Source organism: Trichechus manatus, unplaced genomic scaffold (genome assembly GCF_000243295.1).
Source record: "Trichechus manatus latirostris isolate Lorelei unplaced genomic scaffold, TriManLat1.0 scaffold00514, whole genome shotgun sequence".
Taxonomy (NCBI): domain Eukaryota; kingdom Metazoa; phylum Chordata; class Mammalia; order Sirenia; family Trichechidae; genus Trichechus; species Trichechus manatus.
The window spans coordinates 8,724-26,384 of NW_004444450.1; the positions used below are offsets into that span (position 1 = coordinate 8,724).

A 17,661-nucleotide genomic window follows, 5' to 3' on the forward strand; every position below is an offset into this window, starting at 1 on the left:
GGGTTGACATGTCGTGGGGTTGTTAACCAATGTCATAAAACAATATGTGTACTGACTGTTTAATGAGAAACTATTTGTTCTGTAAACCTTCACCTAAAGTACAATTTAAAAAAAAACAACATACTGTATGATTCCAACCACGTGACATTCTGGAAAAGGCAAAACTATACAGACAGTGAAAAGATCAGTGGTTGCCGGGGTCAAGGGGAGGAGGGAGGGATGAATCAGTAGAGCACAGGGTATTTTTAGGGCAGTGATACTACTCTGTATGGTATTGTAATGGTGGACACATGACATTATCCATTTGTGAAAAATCATTTGTTGTTGTTAGTTGCTGAGGAGTCAATTCCAACTCATGGCGACCCTCCTCGTAGGACTGTACCACGTGAAGAGTGAACCCCAGTGAAACTATGGACTCTAGTTAATAATAATATTTCAGTGCTGGTTCATCAGTTGTAACAAATGTGCCACACGAATGCCAGATGTCAACAATAGGAAACTGTGTGTTGGAGGAGGGGGGTATATGGTAACTCTTTGTACTTACAGTAAAATTTTTCTCTAAGTCTCAAACTGCTCTAAAAAATAAAGTGTATTAATTAAAAAACCCACAAATACAATTTTTTCAATGGAGTAGCTTTTACTAATTTACATGGCACTCCCACATCAATGGTCTTATTTTATCCCTACAACTACCTTGACATGTAGGGAGTCCCGGTTATTTGATGAAACTGAGACTCAGGAACATTTAACCTGGGATTTCTGGTTCCAAATCTCATCCTGTCCCTCTAAATCTGAATATAGTAATTGCCAGGGTTACCACGGACAACTTTTGCTTACGCTTTAATGTTGTGTAAATTTTCCCTCACTTTGAAATGATTGAATTAACCCCTACTTGCAATAAATTATTCATCACAGTCACCTTCACTTGCTGCACATGCGGCTTTTAAATCATTGAAAAGAGTTAGAGCCTTTCCTTGCACTAAAGGCTAAATCAAACCGTATGCACCTGCTCCAGTCTACCTACAAATTTGTCTTAAAGGCATACTCAGGAACTGAGCTCATTCATAACCCGAGGACTAGCTGTATAGCATCTTGCGTATAAACTTATAGATGAGGTTTTTAGGGTAGTACATAGCTCCCCCTCTTTGTTCACAAACACTTGCGGCATAGGGGAGGGGAGGAAGAATTAAATAGCACTCAGTTTTCTGTTAGGTCATCGATACTAGGTTGGACATTCTACACTGATCTCAGAATAAGAGAGACTGGGTTTTAGATCCAGACAATAATTAGCTCTTCATAATTCTGAAGGCTGAGACCCTGGAGAAGTCCAGTTACATTACAAGCTGTCCATTTCTCATTCTGAAGAATGAGGATCTTATGAAGGGTTTGCAGGACTCTTTTAAGTACACTATGTTTGAACCCACCCAGCAGTACCAAGGAAAAAAAAGCCTGGCGATCTGCTTCCGTTAAGATCACAGCCAAGAAAACCCTATGGAGCAGTCCTACTCTGTAACGCTTGGGGTCACCATGAGTGGGCATTGACTCAACAGCAGTTCACAACAACGAAGTCAGCACAGAAGCTGGCGTAGAGTAGGTATTCAGTGAGTGGTAGTTTTCATGATTGGTTGTTATTTACCATGCAAGACACCGTGAGCCTTCCTGGATCCCTCGTCCAGTCTGCTTCCTTTATCAAACACCAGCCCGTCCTTACGTTCAAATGTTCCTCCTCTCCACCCCTCCCCAAAGCCAGGGGACACCCACTTCTCAGCACAGTCATTCCTGCCCATCCCACACACCGTACAGTTTGAAGAGCTGCTTGACATCAGGCCCTGTGAGCAGGTGCTTTAAAACCTCATCCACATCATCCACGGCTTCCCCGTCGTTCACTGGCCAGGACTTGGTAATCACAGCAGACACGAGTTTGCCAAATTTCCGCAAATCATAAGGGGAGAGACCATCAAGGATGCTGGTCTGAGACTATCAGAAAATTAACAGAGAGGGAAAGTTAGAAGTTTTTTATTGGCTGGTTTTTAAATAGCACAGTTACCCACCCAAGACTATTTCAGAAATCTATTGTAACGAGTTTTAAAAGGCCTCGAAAGAGCAAATTAGTAAAATATGTAACATTTCTTAGAGCCTTTCTGTTTTCCTGTGTACTGGTTCTGTTTCCTTGTAACTGACAGAACCATTTCTACTTTATAAATCTTACTCCCATAAATGCTGTGTACATCTTTTAGAGTCTTTTAGTGCATTTCTGCTTAACAAGGAGCAGTGATAGTAATGGGGATCTTTTAGGGGCTGCCTGCAAGTGTGCTTGATTTGAGGTTACATGGGAGTGGCCGTGATTTCACATTGCCTGTAAAGCCCATCTGTTGTTAACTGCCATTAAGTCAGCCCCCCGACTCTTGGCAGCCCAGTGCACAGTGGAACAAAATGCTGCCTAGTCCTGCACCATTTCCATAATCGGTTGTGGAGTGGACCACTGGGATCTGTGAAGAACCCAAAAATCTAGGTGCTTGGCATAGGAGAGGCTTCTACCCAAGCTACAGGCCAAACTCCATTTTGTATTGAGCTAACAGACCTGAAAAATAAGAGTCATTTCAGCTGAGCTCACAGTAGTGGGTTAATCTGTACTGACTCAGGGAGAAAGGGGAGGAGGAGTGACAGAACTGCAGCTGCTCTTGAAAAAAATGTTTTGTACCAGCTGCCCCTATCCTTGAAAGATAAGTAATTATAACCATTTTCTCAAAATGCTTATGCAGGATAGCTCCAGGACAGGACACCTATAGATTAACTAATGTATCACTTACAGTTATTAATGTGTGACTAATGGTTACTGTTTCCCTAAGCTTCTCCTATATAAAAGCCCTTCTCATTTTCTGTACTTGGGGGCAATTTGTAATTTTCCAAATTGTTGCCCAACTGCAGTTGTAATATCCCTCAATAAAACTTTTTCATTTTTAACAGAGACTCCAGTTTTACTCCTTGACATCTGTGATGTCAGAACGGTGGGATTCCAAGGTGCATTATCTTCTGTGACCTGAGAACTTGAGGACTTGGAGCTTTGGTACCAAGCACAAGCCCCTCGAGCTCATTCATCTCCAAAGACTCTTGGGAGTCGTCATAAGGTAAAAAAAAACCTCTCAAATTTCGAGCTTCCATCCTTGTGTAGACCTTTTTGAGATTAATTACAGGATCTGGTTTCATTTTGTTCTTGCAAGAATTTACCTCTGCTCATGGCAGTTGTAGAGGTTCAGGGTTTTGCACAAATCGCTCTCCTAGAAGTTTTCAAGTTTGTGGAATCTCAGGCTCTATAAGTTACCCCATCAGGTTTTTGTTGAGTCTGAGAGTCCTAAACTTTGACCAAACTCAAACCTTCATTGAAAATGGGAAATGAACTAGAAGGTCAGACATGTCTGACTATGATGTCAAATCCATAAGGTTTTCACTGGCTGTTTTTCTGAAGTAGATTACCAGCCCTTTCTTCCAAGTCTGTCTCACTCTGGAAGCTCTCCTGAAACCTGCTCAGCATCACAGCAGCACACTAGCCTCCACTGAGAGATGGGTGGTGACTGCATATGAGGTGCATTGGCTGGGAATTGAACATGGGTCTCCCACATGGAAGGTGAGAATTCTACCATGAACCACCACTGTCCTCATAACAGCCATCTAGAACCCCTAAATGTGCTCATGAGGAACCTGTACATAGACCAAGAGGCAGTCATTCAAACAGAACAAGGGGATACTGCGTGGTTTAAGGTCAGGAAAGTTGTGTGTCAGAGTTGTATCCTTTCATCATACTTATATTCAATCTGTATGCTGAGCAGCTAATCCGACAAGCTGGATTATGTGAAGAAGAACACGGCATCAGAATTGGAGGAAGACTCATTAACAACCTGTGTTACGCAGATGACACAACCTTGCTTGCTGTAAGTGAAGAGGACTTGAAGCACTTGTTGATGAAGATCAAAGACCACAGCCTTCAGTATGGATTACACCTCAACATAAAGAAAACATCTTCACAACTGGACCCATCAGCAACATCATGATAAACGGAGAAAGATTGAAGTTCTCAGGGATTTCATTTTACTTGGATCCACAATCAACACCCATGGAAGCAGCAGTCAAGGAATCAAATGACGGCATTGCATTGGGCAAATCTGCTGCAAAAGACCTCTTTAAAATGTTGAAAAGCAAAGATGTCACTTTAAGGACTAAGGTGTGCCTGACCCAAGCCGTGATATTTTCAGTTGCCTCATATGCATGCCAAAATGGGACAATGAGTAAGGAAGACTGAAGAAAAATTGATGCCTTTGAATTATGGTGATGGAGAAGAATATTGAATTTACCATGGACTGCCAGAAGAATGAACAGATCTGTCTTGGAAGAAGTACAGCTAAAATGCTCCTTAGAAGCTAGGATGGCGAGACTTCATCTCACATACTTTGGACATGTTATCAGGGGGGACCAGTCCCTGGAGAAGGACATCATGCTTGGTAAAGTGAGGGTCAGCGAAAAAGAGGAAGACCTCAACGAGATAGAGTGACACAGTGGCTGCAACTATGGGCTCAAGAAAAACGACGATTATGAAGATGGTGCAGGACCGGGCAGTGTTCCATTCTGTTGTACATAGGGTCGCTGTGAGCTGGCATCGACTCCACGGCACTTAACAATAACAGTAGCATCCAGCTGAGCGGCATTTCAAAGACTGGGTAGAGGGTACCAGGTTTCAGAACCATTCCACTAGGCCAGTGAGGGCGACGCCCACTTCCCGCTCCCCCTTGTGCCAGCACAGGGTCTCAGGCCCCACTGGGGCTTAGCAGTCCGTCTTTAGCTGGTGGACTAAGAACACAGCTACGGACCCTAACACATTTTCCAAGTCAGAGCGGCTGGTTACCTGGCAGGCCGAACTCACGGCTTCAATGACGCACTTCTCAAAGCTCTTAGCCACACTGTCGTCCAGGCCTGAGGCATCCCAGCCGGTGCTACAGTAGGCCGCGATCTGCAAGAGCGGCCTCTCCTGCAAGAGTGGAAATGCGATCTGTGGAGCCCTCCCGTGCTGTGCTCTAGTGCACGGGGGAATAGAAGGCCCTGGGTGTTTCTGCCTTCCTGCTGTTGTATCAGTCTCCCAGTATTTTAATCTTCTCCCTACCCCACACCGAGCATGTCCTCCCTGCCCCCACCATTACAAGGCTAAAATAAAGAGGCTTCACACTTGCAGAAAAAGCACCCAGCACAGCAGCTTACAAAAACAGCTAAACTTTGATAAATTAGTGACTTTTCTCTGCTTGTATTCTCCTAAAAAGAGCCTTTTAATACTTACATATAAAACTCTCATATCATGTAAAAACTAATTTTCCTAGAGTTACGGTCCTTAATTCAAAATGAAGAGCATTTCTGTGCTTTCCCTACTGGTCGGTGTGTTTAATAACACTCCTGTCACCAGCAGGCCACTTGGAGCTATGGCATATGGAGGGCTTTACCCCACTTATGCCTTAGGGTCCCTGTGGTGGCAAGATCCGAGATATCCTCCGGAATATCACGACCAAACTTTGAAATGTTCACTGGGATCAGGCTACTGAGCCTGATCAGAAATGGAAATATAAACCTTGACTTAGTTCCTGCCCTGCACACAGTCAGGCTTTCCATTCAAGTGCAGCGCTCATGTTTACCTGTCGTTACTAGTGGACTGGTGTTATCAAACTTCCCTTTGCCCCCTGGAAGAGCGCCCCCAGACTGCTGGTACCTGTTTGAGTCTCCCTTCCAGGTCTCCCAGCAACGCCTCCTTCCAGCCATGTTCCACAGGAAAGTGTATTTCCACCAGCCGCCTCCAGACCTGCAAAACCCACACATTCATGGCAGCCACTGTGCCAGCTAATGATTTTGTCAGGAACAGTGGAAAAATCTGGGAATGGGTAAGGTTGATGGTTGGACAACATGATGAACATAATTGATGTCACTGAACTGTGCATGTGAAGCTTGTTGAAGTATCACAGGTTTTGTTACATATATAAATCAAACCCATTACTGTCGAGTTGAGTGGGACTCATAGCAACCCCATGTGACAGAGTAGAACTCTGCCCCACAGAGTTTTCTAGGCTGTAATCTTTTTTTTTTTTTTTTATTGTGCTTTAGGTGAATGTTTACCGAGCAAATTAGTTTCTCATTAAACAACTAATAGACATACTGCTTTGTGACATTGGTTGCCAACTCCACGACATGTCAACGCTCTCCCCTTCTCCACCTCGGGTTCTCCATTTCCATTTGTCCAGCTTTCCTGTCCCCTCCTGCCTTCCCGTCCTTGCCCCTGGGCTGCTGTGACCATTGAGTCCTGTTTTGTTTCATGGGCCTTTCTAATCTTTGACTGAATGGTGAACCTTGGGAGTGACTCCAGTTCTGATTTAAAACGGTGTCTGGGGACCACAGTCTTGGGGCCTAGGCTGTAATCTTTACAGAAGCAGACTGCCACATCTTTCTCCTGCAGAGCGACTGGTGGGTTAGAACCACCAGCCTTTCCATTAGTAGCCGGGTACTTAACCACTGCACCACCAGCCCTCTTCTGTTACATAGTTACCACAATTAAAAAAAAAAGTATGACATGAATCAATTAAAAAAGATGAAGTCTGCCAATAAACCTTACTCATGAAATGATTTTTTTAAAAAATAAAATAAATAAATAAATAAAATAAAAATTTTATTTCACTGATTTTAAAAAAGTGTTATTTTATGAAAAAAGACCAGGATCATCATGCAAAGAGCACTGGTCTACGAGGACACATGGGTTCTGACCCACCTTTGTCACTGGTGAGCAGGGTTAGTGGGACGTCATGTAACCCTCCTAGCCTTATAAAATGAAGGGCACTGATTGGACTAGCTCATTCCGCTGTGTAATCAGTTTCTTCTGCAAGCATTTTTCTCCCATTTTTTATTGTGAAAATTTTTCAGCTGACAAAAGAGTTACAAGAATAGCACACATCACCCATATATCCTCAACCAGATTCACCAATTGTTAACATTCAACACAGCTGCTCTGTCTTTTCCTTGCTCTTTGATGAAGGCCAACAAAGAAATTGTTAATTGTTCTTTCTGTCTTTCTCTCTCTATAAGCATTTTCTTTGCTGAGCCAACTGAAAGGAAGTTGCAGACACCATGAGGCTTCACCCCTAAGTACCTGGGCAGGTGTCTCCTATTAACAAGGCCTTCTGCTACACAGCTGCATTCAGAACGCTAAGTGCAGGTGTCACACTCAGGACAGTTAGCCTTGACACGATCCGACTGTCCAGGGCACAGACCACGTAGGATTTCCCTGAGTGGCCACCCCACGTCCTGTCCAGCTGAATTCCTGGATCAGGATCCAGCCCAGGAACACGTACTGCATTTATTTATCAGGCTTCTTTTGTTAATGTGCTTTTCCTCTGCTTGAGGCTGAATGAACAGTGGCAGAGCCTGTGCCCTGTACTCAGTCTGCGTGAGCTTCACTCCTGACTCCTCCACTCACACCGCACGTCTCCGAAACTTGGTTACCTGTTTGTACAACAGCACCACCCTCCTTGTGGACATCCAGTTACATTTTAATGATTATTGCCATGATCACTGCGCTCACTTAGAACCACTCTTTCACGTCAGTGCGTCAACAGCTGTCCTTACCCCATACTTAATGCTTTCAGGATGACCCCATTTAGAATCCTGCAGTAATACTTAATTCACTTCTGTTTGGGTGGTATTTCCATCCATTAGTCTGAAACTTCACACTGCAGTTAGAGAAGGATCTTTAATTAAAAGGCACAAGTATTGGCCTTTGCAGCTTCCTATCTTGATGAACAGACATTGGCACACTGGCCTGGGTCCTGCAAGAGGCACAGAAGTGTCTGGAAGTTGGCTGTGAATTCAGTTCCAGCGTCTCAAGAGTCAGGGATATTGCACTGCCCCAGGCGGACACAGCCAGGAAGAACCACCGTGGCTCTGTGATGTGAGAATGTGGCCAACTTGTCTCACAAACATCCACTAAAGCGCTGGTGGTGTCAGAGGGAGGACTGCCAGCCTCCAGGGGGCCTGAGCCTTTGTTGGCGATGCTCCTTCCTCCAGGCTCGTGTCCCAGAGGTGCAGGAGCGGGGTCGCTATGAGTCGGAACCGACTCGATGGTACCTGACAACAACAACAACAACTGCACCGCGATTCAAAACCCCCCAGCGGTTTCTCCGCTTCCGGCAAGGCTCACCTCCACCTCCTCAGGGTACCTGAAGGAGACTCCCGAAGGATGTGAGCTCTGGAACATTTTGTTTGCAAAAATACGTTGAAGCCAACTTCTAGTAGCGGTAAGAGCTCCCTGGAATACCATTTTTACTGAATCCTTCTTCCCGATTTCACTGCCGTGCATTTCTGCCCAGTCCTGTTATCATATGAGAGAGAGAGTTCAGTTGTTCTCAGACACAGTGGATTCAGGTTTTCAAAGAGACCCTGCACTTTGGCCTCCCCTGGATCATCGGGCGTACCAGCAGATGCTCAATAAATAGCTACAGTTAAGTTGCACATATATGTTCAGACCCACCAGGGTGGTAAGGAGCCTACATTTTCAAAGCACTTTAATTTTCCCAGAATTTCGGGTGTTCAGTGTGAAAGTGGGAGGTATGGGGGAACATGGGGGAGTCCGAATGGCATTGATTTTCCAGATGGAGGTCTCCCCAGGCTTCAGTCAAAGTAGAGGTAGACCCTGCCTCACCAGCACGCTGACATCCATGGGCTCTGGTGGGAGGAAAGGGGGTCATGCAGCTTCCAGAGGGGTGAGGCAGAAAGTACCCTAATGGCATGGAGCTTCCAGCAGCCGTAGCCCAGAGGACCCCAAACTAGTATGCGTGCAGACTCCACTGGCCCTGTTCCCTGCTGACACAAGACAGCCGGTCTGTCAGCCAGGAGGCAGCCCACGCCCGCCTCCTTCCCACCTGTGCTTTCTCTGGTGAGGCTTCCCCTCCCTCCTCCCCTACCCATCCCCACACCCCCATAAACTCCCCGTTCCACGGAGGCTCAGGCCTCCACAAGGGCGTCCCTCCGCCCCTCCTCACTCCAGGGACCTCTGCCCCTCACTGGGACCCTCCTCACTGCCCCTCACTCGGCCCCTCATCTCTGCCCCCAAGTCCTGACTTGGTCCTGGTGACCACTTGGTCCACGGAGCTGATGCCTTAACACCCTGGCTCCCGAGCTCCTTGGAATCTTCAAACCAGTGGCCTTTGCCTGCACTCGCTTTGGTCACCAACGCCCAGGGTCACACGCAGGGCCCTGGTGTCACCTGGAACTGCTACTGCATCACTACCCCATCACTCCTGACCCTCAGCCTCTCCAGAACCACCCACCCTGTCACCCTCCATGCTCCGCCAGTATCGGAGCTGTCTGCTCACTCCGCACCCTTTCTGAAGTCTAGACTGAGCCTCGTGTACATCAGGCCAGTGACTTGCTCACCCCAGGTCCCCCGAACCCTGACCTCCTGAAGTAGCTACCCTGCAACCTCACATTACGGATCAATCCAGCTGTTTCCTTCTCCCCTTTCCCAGGCCACCAGACTCAGCCAGGCCCTCACCATGCTTGGCAGTCCCTCCACACGTCAGCACCTTGGACAGAGAGGACTCCTCTCCAGGGCTCCACCTGCCTACTGGATACTACATGTCTAAGACCAAACTCAGCCCCTCCTCCTGACAGTGTGAACTACACATCTGTTATGGATTGAATTATGTCCTCCAAAAATATGTGTTATAAATCTTAATTTCTGTGCTGGTGATCATAATCCCATTTGGGAATGGGTTGTCTTTGTTAATGAGACAGGATTAGTGTAGGGTATATCTTCAATCAATCTCTTTTGAGATATAGAAGAAATTAAGCAAGCAATGGAAAGAGCAGAGATATAGAAGAGATTAAACAAGCAAGTGAAAGAAGAGATGCAAAGCCCATGAAGATTGCCCGGGAGTTCAAAAGAGACATGGACCTTCTCCTCCATAGCCGATAGAAAAAAGAAAGCCTTCCCTGTGAGCTGGCACCCTGAATTCTGACTTCTAGCTTCCAAACTGTGATAAAATAAATTTCTGTTACAGCCTTCCACTTGTGACATTTCTGTTATAGCAGCAATAGATTACTAAGACAGAATTTGGTACTAGAAGACTGGGGTGCTGCCTTAACAGATACCTAAAATGTGGAAGCAGGTTTGGAATTGAGTAATGGGTAGAGGCTGGAAGAGTTTTAAGGTGCCTAACAGTAAAAGCCTAGATCTACTGTTGGTAGAAATGTGGACATCAAAGGCAGTTCTGGTGAGGGCTCAGAGGGAAGTAAAAAGAGCTACAGAGACAGTCTCTGCTGTCTGAGAGAATACATATGGCACCAGCAACAGAACGTGCATGTTAGATGTGCTTCTGGTGAGGCTTTAAAAGAAAATGATGAACATATGACTGGATAATGGAGAAACGATGATGCTTTTTATGCAGTGGCAAAGAACTTGTCTGAATTATGTTCAAATATTTAGTGGAAGGTAGAACTTATAAGTGATGAACTTGGATATCTGGCTGATATCTAAGCAAGATCTTAAAGGGGCCATGTGGTTTCTCCTTGTCACTTATAGTAAAACACAAGAGGAAAGAGATGGACTTAAAAATGAACTATGTAAAATGGAAAAAAACTTAAAGAGTTGGAAAATTGTGTTGTACAAACTAAAGACACGTGTCCTAGAATGTTCACCAAGGACATGGCTACACAAACTTTGCTTAAAGAAATTAAGCCTGTGATTGATGGATCTAACCAACTACCACAGCAGAAAACCCATCGCTTAGACTGAAGGTGACAGAGAAAGAATGAAAGGAGAGAACAATGTCTGCCTCTTGGAATTCTGCAAGTGGGAAACAGGCCAAAAGAGCTACATCTGTTGTCCTCCAAGAAAACAAAAGAACCATCCCTGGAGCAGCTTGGAGATCAGCAGAGCTGTTGGAAAGAGCATGGGAAGCAGGGTCTTCTGGGTTTCAAAGGGTGGGGCCACAGCCTCCTAGGTTTCAAAGAGTCAGATCGTTGCCAAGTCTGTTCTGGAGGGTGAGACTGCCGTTAAAGTGTGCCAGGGGGATGGGTCCACCACCCAAAGCTGAGGGTGGGGTTGCCATACCCAAAGGGCAGAATAGGGCCTGCCGGGGCCAAGAAGTGGGGGTTACCACTCAGATGTACTAGGATAATGGGGCTGCCTAAAGCCAAGGGAGTTGCTGTCCCAGCAGGCCTAGAAGGCAGAGGTGAAGCCCAGGGCCTAGGGCCCTCCATCCAGAATCTAGAGCGCATGGCCAGCACCCAGAGTCTGGAGGGTAGGGCCGTTGCCCAGATGGTCTCAGAGAACAGAAGATTATTTTCAAGCCTTGAGAGCTTATGTAATGTGTTCTGCTCGGTTTTGGACTTGCTTGTGCCTGTTATCCCTTCTTTTCCTCAAATTTCTCCCATTTGTAATGGAAATATCTACCTTGTGCCTGTTCTACCATTGTACTTTGGAAGCAGACAGCTTGTACTGTAAATTTCACATGTTCACAGATGCAGAGGAGTTTTGCTGCAGGATAGAATACATCTAAAGTCTCACCCATATTTGATTTAGATGCTTCAGAAGAGGAGATTTTAGGCTTGGAGTGGATTGAAGACTTTTGGGATGATGTGATGGAGCGAATGTGTTTTTTATGTGGCAAGGACATGAATTTTTGGGGGGGTGGGCAAAGGTGTATCTTAGTTATTTAATGCTGCTATATCAGAAATGCCACAAATGGATGGCTTTAAAAAACAGAAATTTGTTTTCTCACAGTTTAGGAGGCTAGACATCCCAATTCAGGGCGCCAGCTCTGGGAGAAGTGTTTCTATCTCTGTGGTTCTGGGGGAAGGTCCTTGTCTCATCTGAGCTTCTGCTACTGGGCCATCTTCATGTGGCTTGGCATTTCTCTTCCCCCATCTCTGCTACTTTTGATTGCTTGTTTAATCTCTTTTATATCTCTAAGAAATTGACTTAGACACACCCTACACTAATTTTATCTCATTAGCATAACAAAGACAACCCATTCCCAAATGGGATTATTACCACAGGCATAGAGGATTATTACCATAAGCATAGATTTACAACACATTGTCTTGGAAGAAATACAACCAGAATGCTCCGTAGAAGGAAGGTTGGCAGGACTATATCTTACATACTTTGGACATGTTGTCAGGAAGGATCAGTCCCTGGAGAAGGACATCATGTTTGGTAAAGCAGAGGGTCAGCGAAAAAGAGGAAGACCCTCAACGAGATGGACTGACACAGTGGCTGCAACAATGGGCTCAAGCAGAACAACAATTGTGAGCTTGGCGCAGGACCGGGCAGTGTTTCCTTCTGTGGTGCATAGGGTCGCTATGAGTCGGAACCGACTTCACGGCACCTAACAACAACAACATTGTTGGGGGACACAGTTCAATCCATAACAGGGTGGAATATTATGGATTGAATTATGTCGCCCCAAAATATGTGCTGTAAATCCTAATCTCTATGCCTGTGATCATAATCCCATTTGGGAAAGGGCTGTCTTTCTTAAGTTAATGAAGCAGGATTAGTAGAGGGTATATCCTGAGTCAATCTCTTTGGAGATATAAAAGAGATTAAACAAGCAAGCAGAGTAGAAATTAGGGTAGAGAGATGCCAAGCCACATGAAGACTGCCCAGGAGCAGAAGCTCAGAAGTGACAAGGACTTGGATTCCAGCTCACTGTGTGTCCTCAAAGCCCAGAGCAGAACCAGCATCGAGAAGGTCCTCAATAAATACAGGTAGTCCCCAACTTATGACAGGGTTCTGTTCTGATCGCTCCATCCTGTGTCGGTTCTGACATAAATATAATACCTCCATTTTCTTTTTAGTTTTCATTATTATTGCATTTTATTATCAGTATCTTTACAAATCTGATCTTTGTCTTTGGGAGCTGGCATGAGAACAGTAACATCAGCAAATTACCTGCTGTAACACTGTGTGTAGTACATATTACTAACAATGAAATGTGCAAAAAAAAAAGGATGTTGTAAGTGCGGTTTGTTGTAACTTGAATACGTCGTAAGTCAGGGACTACCTGTACTTGATAACTGAGTCAGTCACCCCATTTCATTCTAGCAATCCTAGACCTGGTCTACCTGGTCTACTTCCTTTGTAAATTGTGGCTGCTTGAAATTCCACAGCTATCCTGGGTGTGACGTTACGTGTATTTATTCCACTTACCACCACAGGTTGAAGTGAAACAATTCTGCAAACAATCTCTGCAGACAAGGCTGGCATCTCAGAAAACTTTGGGTTTTTTGTGATTTTGCAGATGGTTTCGTGAAGGTTCAAACAGACGGTCAAGTAGGACTGTAAGAAGGGCTCCACAGGAACACTGTCACACAAAGAGTTGAGAGAAATTACTGATTGAGGAGAAATGAGAAAACCACACCTATTATGGATGACACGTTCCTTCCCTTTAAAATACCAACAAGTGAGGCATTTATTGGCGGCCTGGTGGCACAGTGCTTGAAGCACCCGGATGCTAACTGAAAGGTCATCAGTTTGAACCCAGAAGCTGCGTAAGATGTGGCAGTCTATTTCCATAAAGATTACAGGTGGTCCCCAGATTACGAACGAGTTCTGTTCCTAAATCTGTCTTTAACTTGAATTTGTGTGTAAGTTGGAACAGTTAGGTATAGTTCATATCTAACCTAAGTTAGTTAACTGTTTGTCTTAGTATAGAACATATAGTGTACCTTTCTATGTATAAAAATTATTAAAGAAACACTTCCAGATACACTAAAATATCTTTAACATAATACAGTAATAACAATAATAATGTTCTGATGCACACTGCAAAGTAGCCCCCATTTGTTATTACATAGTATGTACCTCGAATTTTTAATATAATAGGCTTTAAGGGGGTTCGTTTGTAACAATGGGTTGTACATAAGTCAGACGTTCATCACCTGGGGGCTGCCTGAACAGCCTTGGAAACACTATGGGGCAGTTCTAAACCAAAACCAAGAACAAAACCCATTGCCATCGAGTCGATTCCCACTCGTAGCAACCCTATACTCTGTCCTATAGGGTTGCTGTGAGTGGGAATCGACTCCATGGCAACAGGTTGGGTTTTGATTTAACCAAAAGGCATTTACTTGACCTCATGTAGAGTAACATCTGGAAAATGCCAATCAGACCTGAACTTGTGACTAAGTTAAAAAGGAAACAAAATCCCTTTGGTTTGCCTCTGTTGTCCGAACTGCTCTTAAAAAAGCAAAGAGCAAGTTAAAATATTTCTAACAGCATTCCTTTATTTGAAAACCAGTAAGGCGTATATATTATTAAAGATGAAAATACTACATTAACTTGAAAAAAAAGATTCAGAAAGATATAGGGAGGGAGGGAGAAGTGCTAGAAGAACATATACTGTGCACGGAATTTCCTGGGACCAGAGTGGACAGTTTCACGTTAGTTGACTGACATAGGGGCAGCATTGAACTAGTGAGGTGGTGATGGTCTGAGCTTAGGATGCCGTACCAGAAAGGGGCCCTGGGGCTCACCTGCAGGGCTTCGAACTGGAACATTCCAGTTCGAACCCTTGCTGAGAATTTGCATTTCTAACAAGTTCCCAGGTGATGCTAATGCTGTTGGTTCCGGACCTATTTTGAGAACCACTAGTAGAGCAGTGGTTCTCAAAACTTGTTATATGTAAGAATCACTTAGGATTTTGTTAAAAATGTAGATTCTGATTCAGTATATCTGGAGTGGAAATGCAAATTCTCAGTAGGGGTTTGAACCGGAACGAACTGTTTCAAAGACCTACTCACTTGTTAAGCCACAGTGTTCGGTGAGGTCCCCGAATGGTCACTGGTGCTTTACATGAATGAGATTTCACACTACCACCTGCATCCTTAACATCCAAGCTCTTAAGTGAAATAATACTGGAAGTGCTGCGAGAATCTCGGAAAACACCCCATCACCCGTCCGGCAGATTCCTATTGGTCTGCATTCTCTACTGCATGCCTTCCAGAATAAACTGTTGCTGGCTAGTCGATTCCGACTCGTAGAGACCCTGTAGGACAGAGTAGAACTGCCCCATAGGGTATCCAAAGCTGTAGTCTTTACGGAAGCAGACTGCTACATCTTTCTCCCATAGAGCAGCTGGTGAGTTCCATCCGCCGACATCACTGCCCCACTAGGGCTCCTTAATGTCCATTTACGGTGTCAGAAATCAAATAAATTTGCAGGAGCAAATGATTTCAGATAATTCTCTAAAGCTACCTTTGATTTTGATTTTAAACTGACCGGCTTACAAAGAGCATATAAAGACTCAGCGTTAAAGGAAGGCAGAATGCAAGCATGAGTACGCAACAGGACGGCCGTCCCTGAGAAAGAAGTGAAGATAGATGGCACCGAGAAGAAAAGACCAGGTGGAAATTAACCGAAATCTTAGCAGCTGACGGCTATTCTTTTCCCCTTTTTAAAAGCTAGCAGGGTTACATTAATAACTTAACAAGAGAAACGGGCTGTATATTGATTTAGGACCCCCCTATTAGGACAGCTCTGGGGGCACAGGGGTTAAGAGATTGGCTGCTAACCAAAAGGTCAGCAGTTCGAATCCACCAGCCGCTCCTTGGAAACCCTCTGGGGCAGTTCTACTCTGTCCTGTAGGGTGGCCATGAGTCAGAATAAACTCGAAAGCAATGGGTTTGTTTTTTTTTGTTTTTTTTTTTAATGACAGCCAGTGTGGACATTGTCGACCTAACAGCAAGTAACCGCTGAGACCCCTGGGACTGTGGGGGAGCCACAGAGATGACACTTGGCTTCTCTACTTACGTGTTCAGATCAGCTTCCAGGAGGTGCAACAGCATTTTTAAAGCTTTCTCAATATTCTAGGGTGGTGAAGAAAAGAACAACAGGAAAACAGATATCATCACGATGCCACTGTCTCTGCTAAAACACAGCTCAAAAAAATCCAACATTAATGATGTACAAATTTCTTTCTTTCTATAAACAGATGTCAGAGTTCTAAAGTACTAGCCTTATGTCTTTCACAAATACAATTAAGGGCTAAAAATTATACCATTTTCTCCACCCAAAAATGTGAAAGGAAAAGCAACAACGATGAAGTGTACTAGCCCTCACAGTGACTACTTATCCTGCTGCACAGTCAGAAGGAACAACAGACTATTGTTTTAGTGAAGTTCCTGGGTGAGGCAAACAGTTAACATACTCGGCTGCTCACCAGAAGGTTGAAGGAAGTTCACCCAGAGGTGCCTTAGAAGAAAGGCCTGGTGATCTACTTATGAAAAATCAGCCACTGAAAACCCCATGGAGCACCGTTCTACTCTGACACACATGGGGACGCCACGAGTCAGAGTCAAGTCAACAGCCACTGGTTAGTGCTTTATTGAACTCTATTTACTAAAATAAAATAAACTCAGTTCAATCCTTTGGCCTTACTCATAGTGACCTCTGCTGGCTCTCTCGTTTCTAAGTGCTTTACCCCGTCACTTTTCAGAAAAGCAGAATCACAAACTCAGAATGTTTGGTTTTCAGTCTTGCTAAGCAAGGGAGCAGTAGCCCGCTGCAGATAACAAACCTCCAGATTTCTGTGCGAGATTTCCTTAAGTCCTCCAAGCCGGTAGTAAACCCCTAGGAAGCAGTCCAGGAAATGAGCAGGGGAAGCCGCCAGGTATGGAACCAAGGTCCTCATGTAGTCAGCCAGGTCACGCAGAGGCAGCAGACTGAACCAGGATCGGAACAGACAGCCGTCCACGTTCAGCAAATGCTGATTGCTTTCCATGAGCTGAAGAAGTTGATTCCTGGAGAAGAGAAAACAGGAGTAGAAAAGAGGGCAGCCGTGAGGTCCGTGAAGCAGACTGAGCTTAGATAAAGTAACATGACGTGAGAAGATCTAGAGCGCTCAGATCTCAAACGTTGTTTCAGTGCTAAGTGGAAAACACAAATAAGTAGCAGGTCAGAAGAAAACAGTAGCAATTAAGAGTTCACCGAGAATTAAACACTTTGATGAATGAGTGAGTGTGCGTCCTGGACCAGACAACCCATGTGAAGGTCTTTAAACTGTGCCGGTTCTACAGCATTGTACTGGACACCCAAAACGATGACAACGTAAGCGGGGTGCCGCAGAAGTGTCAGAGGCTACGAAGAACATCTCCATCAAGGTCCGCTGAACAGGAAGGGCCACTTGTGCCTGAAAGACAGCATCTGTAGGACCACTGCTAGCGTTTAGCACTGTCCACTGGCAGCAGTTACACTTCTTCTCTGTGTCTGTGCACCCCTGAAGGGCACGGAATACATGCAGCTGTGTAAATGACTTTAATTTGGCTTTAATCTCAAAAGAGTCCAGTAATAGCAAAGAAACAAGAACTTAATTTAGCTCACTAATTTAATCCCTAAAAATCTGTAGGCTAGAACGTACTTACTGGTCTGATCTTTCTTCCCGAAACTGTGAGAAGGAGAGGCCTTCGAGGGCTGCCCACGTGTCCTCAGGCGGGATGTCCTTCCCTTGGGGGGCCAGCCCCATGCAGTGGTGCAGCACCGGGAGCGTGAGGACCCAGCAGTCCTTGCTTGGGTACATGCACCTCCGGCACAGGTTTACCAGGTACCTTCTCCAGCTAGAAAGGGAAGAAAGCATGCCA

General features: G+C 45.0%; 1 protein-coding gene across 1 annotated transcript in view; it reads right to left on the reverse strand.

The window, feature by feature from the left end:
- The window catches only part of LOC101359790 (E3 ubiquitin-protein ligase RNF213-like), a 63,693-nt gene that overhangs the window by 8,631 nt on the left and 37,401 nt on the right, over positions 1-17,661 (reverse strand). Inside the window, exons 13-20 of the mRNA XM_023725863.1 lie at positions 17,446-17,637; positions 16,602-16,824; positions 15,836-15,891; positions 13,235-13,388; positions 8,219-8,389; positions 5,747-5,836; positions 4,898-5,020; positions 1,797-1,977 (exon numbers count right to left, since the gene is read on the reverse strand). Of these exons, the coding sequence (XP_023581631.1) occupies positions 1,797-1,977; positions 4,898-5,020; positions 5,747-5,836; positions 8,219-8,389; positions 13,235-13,388; positions 15,836-15,891; positions 16,602-16,824; positions 17,446-17,637 (1,190 nt within the window). The remainder of the gene's footprint in view (positions 1-1,796; positions 1,978-4,897; positions 5,021-5,746; positions 5,837-8,218; positions 8,390-13,234; positions 13,389-15,835; positions 15,892-16,601; positions 16,825-17,445; positions 17,638-17,661) is intronic.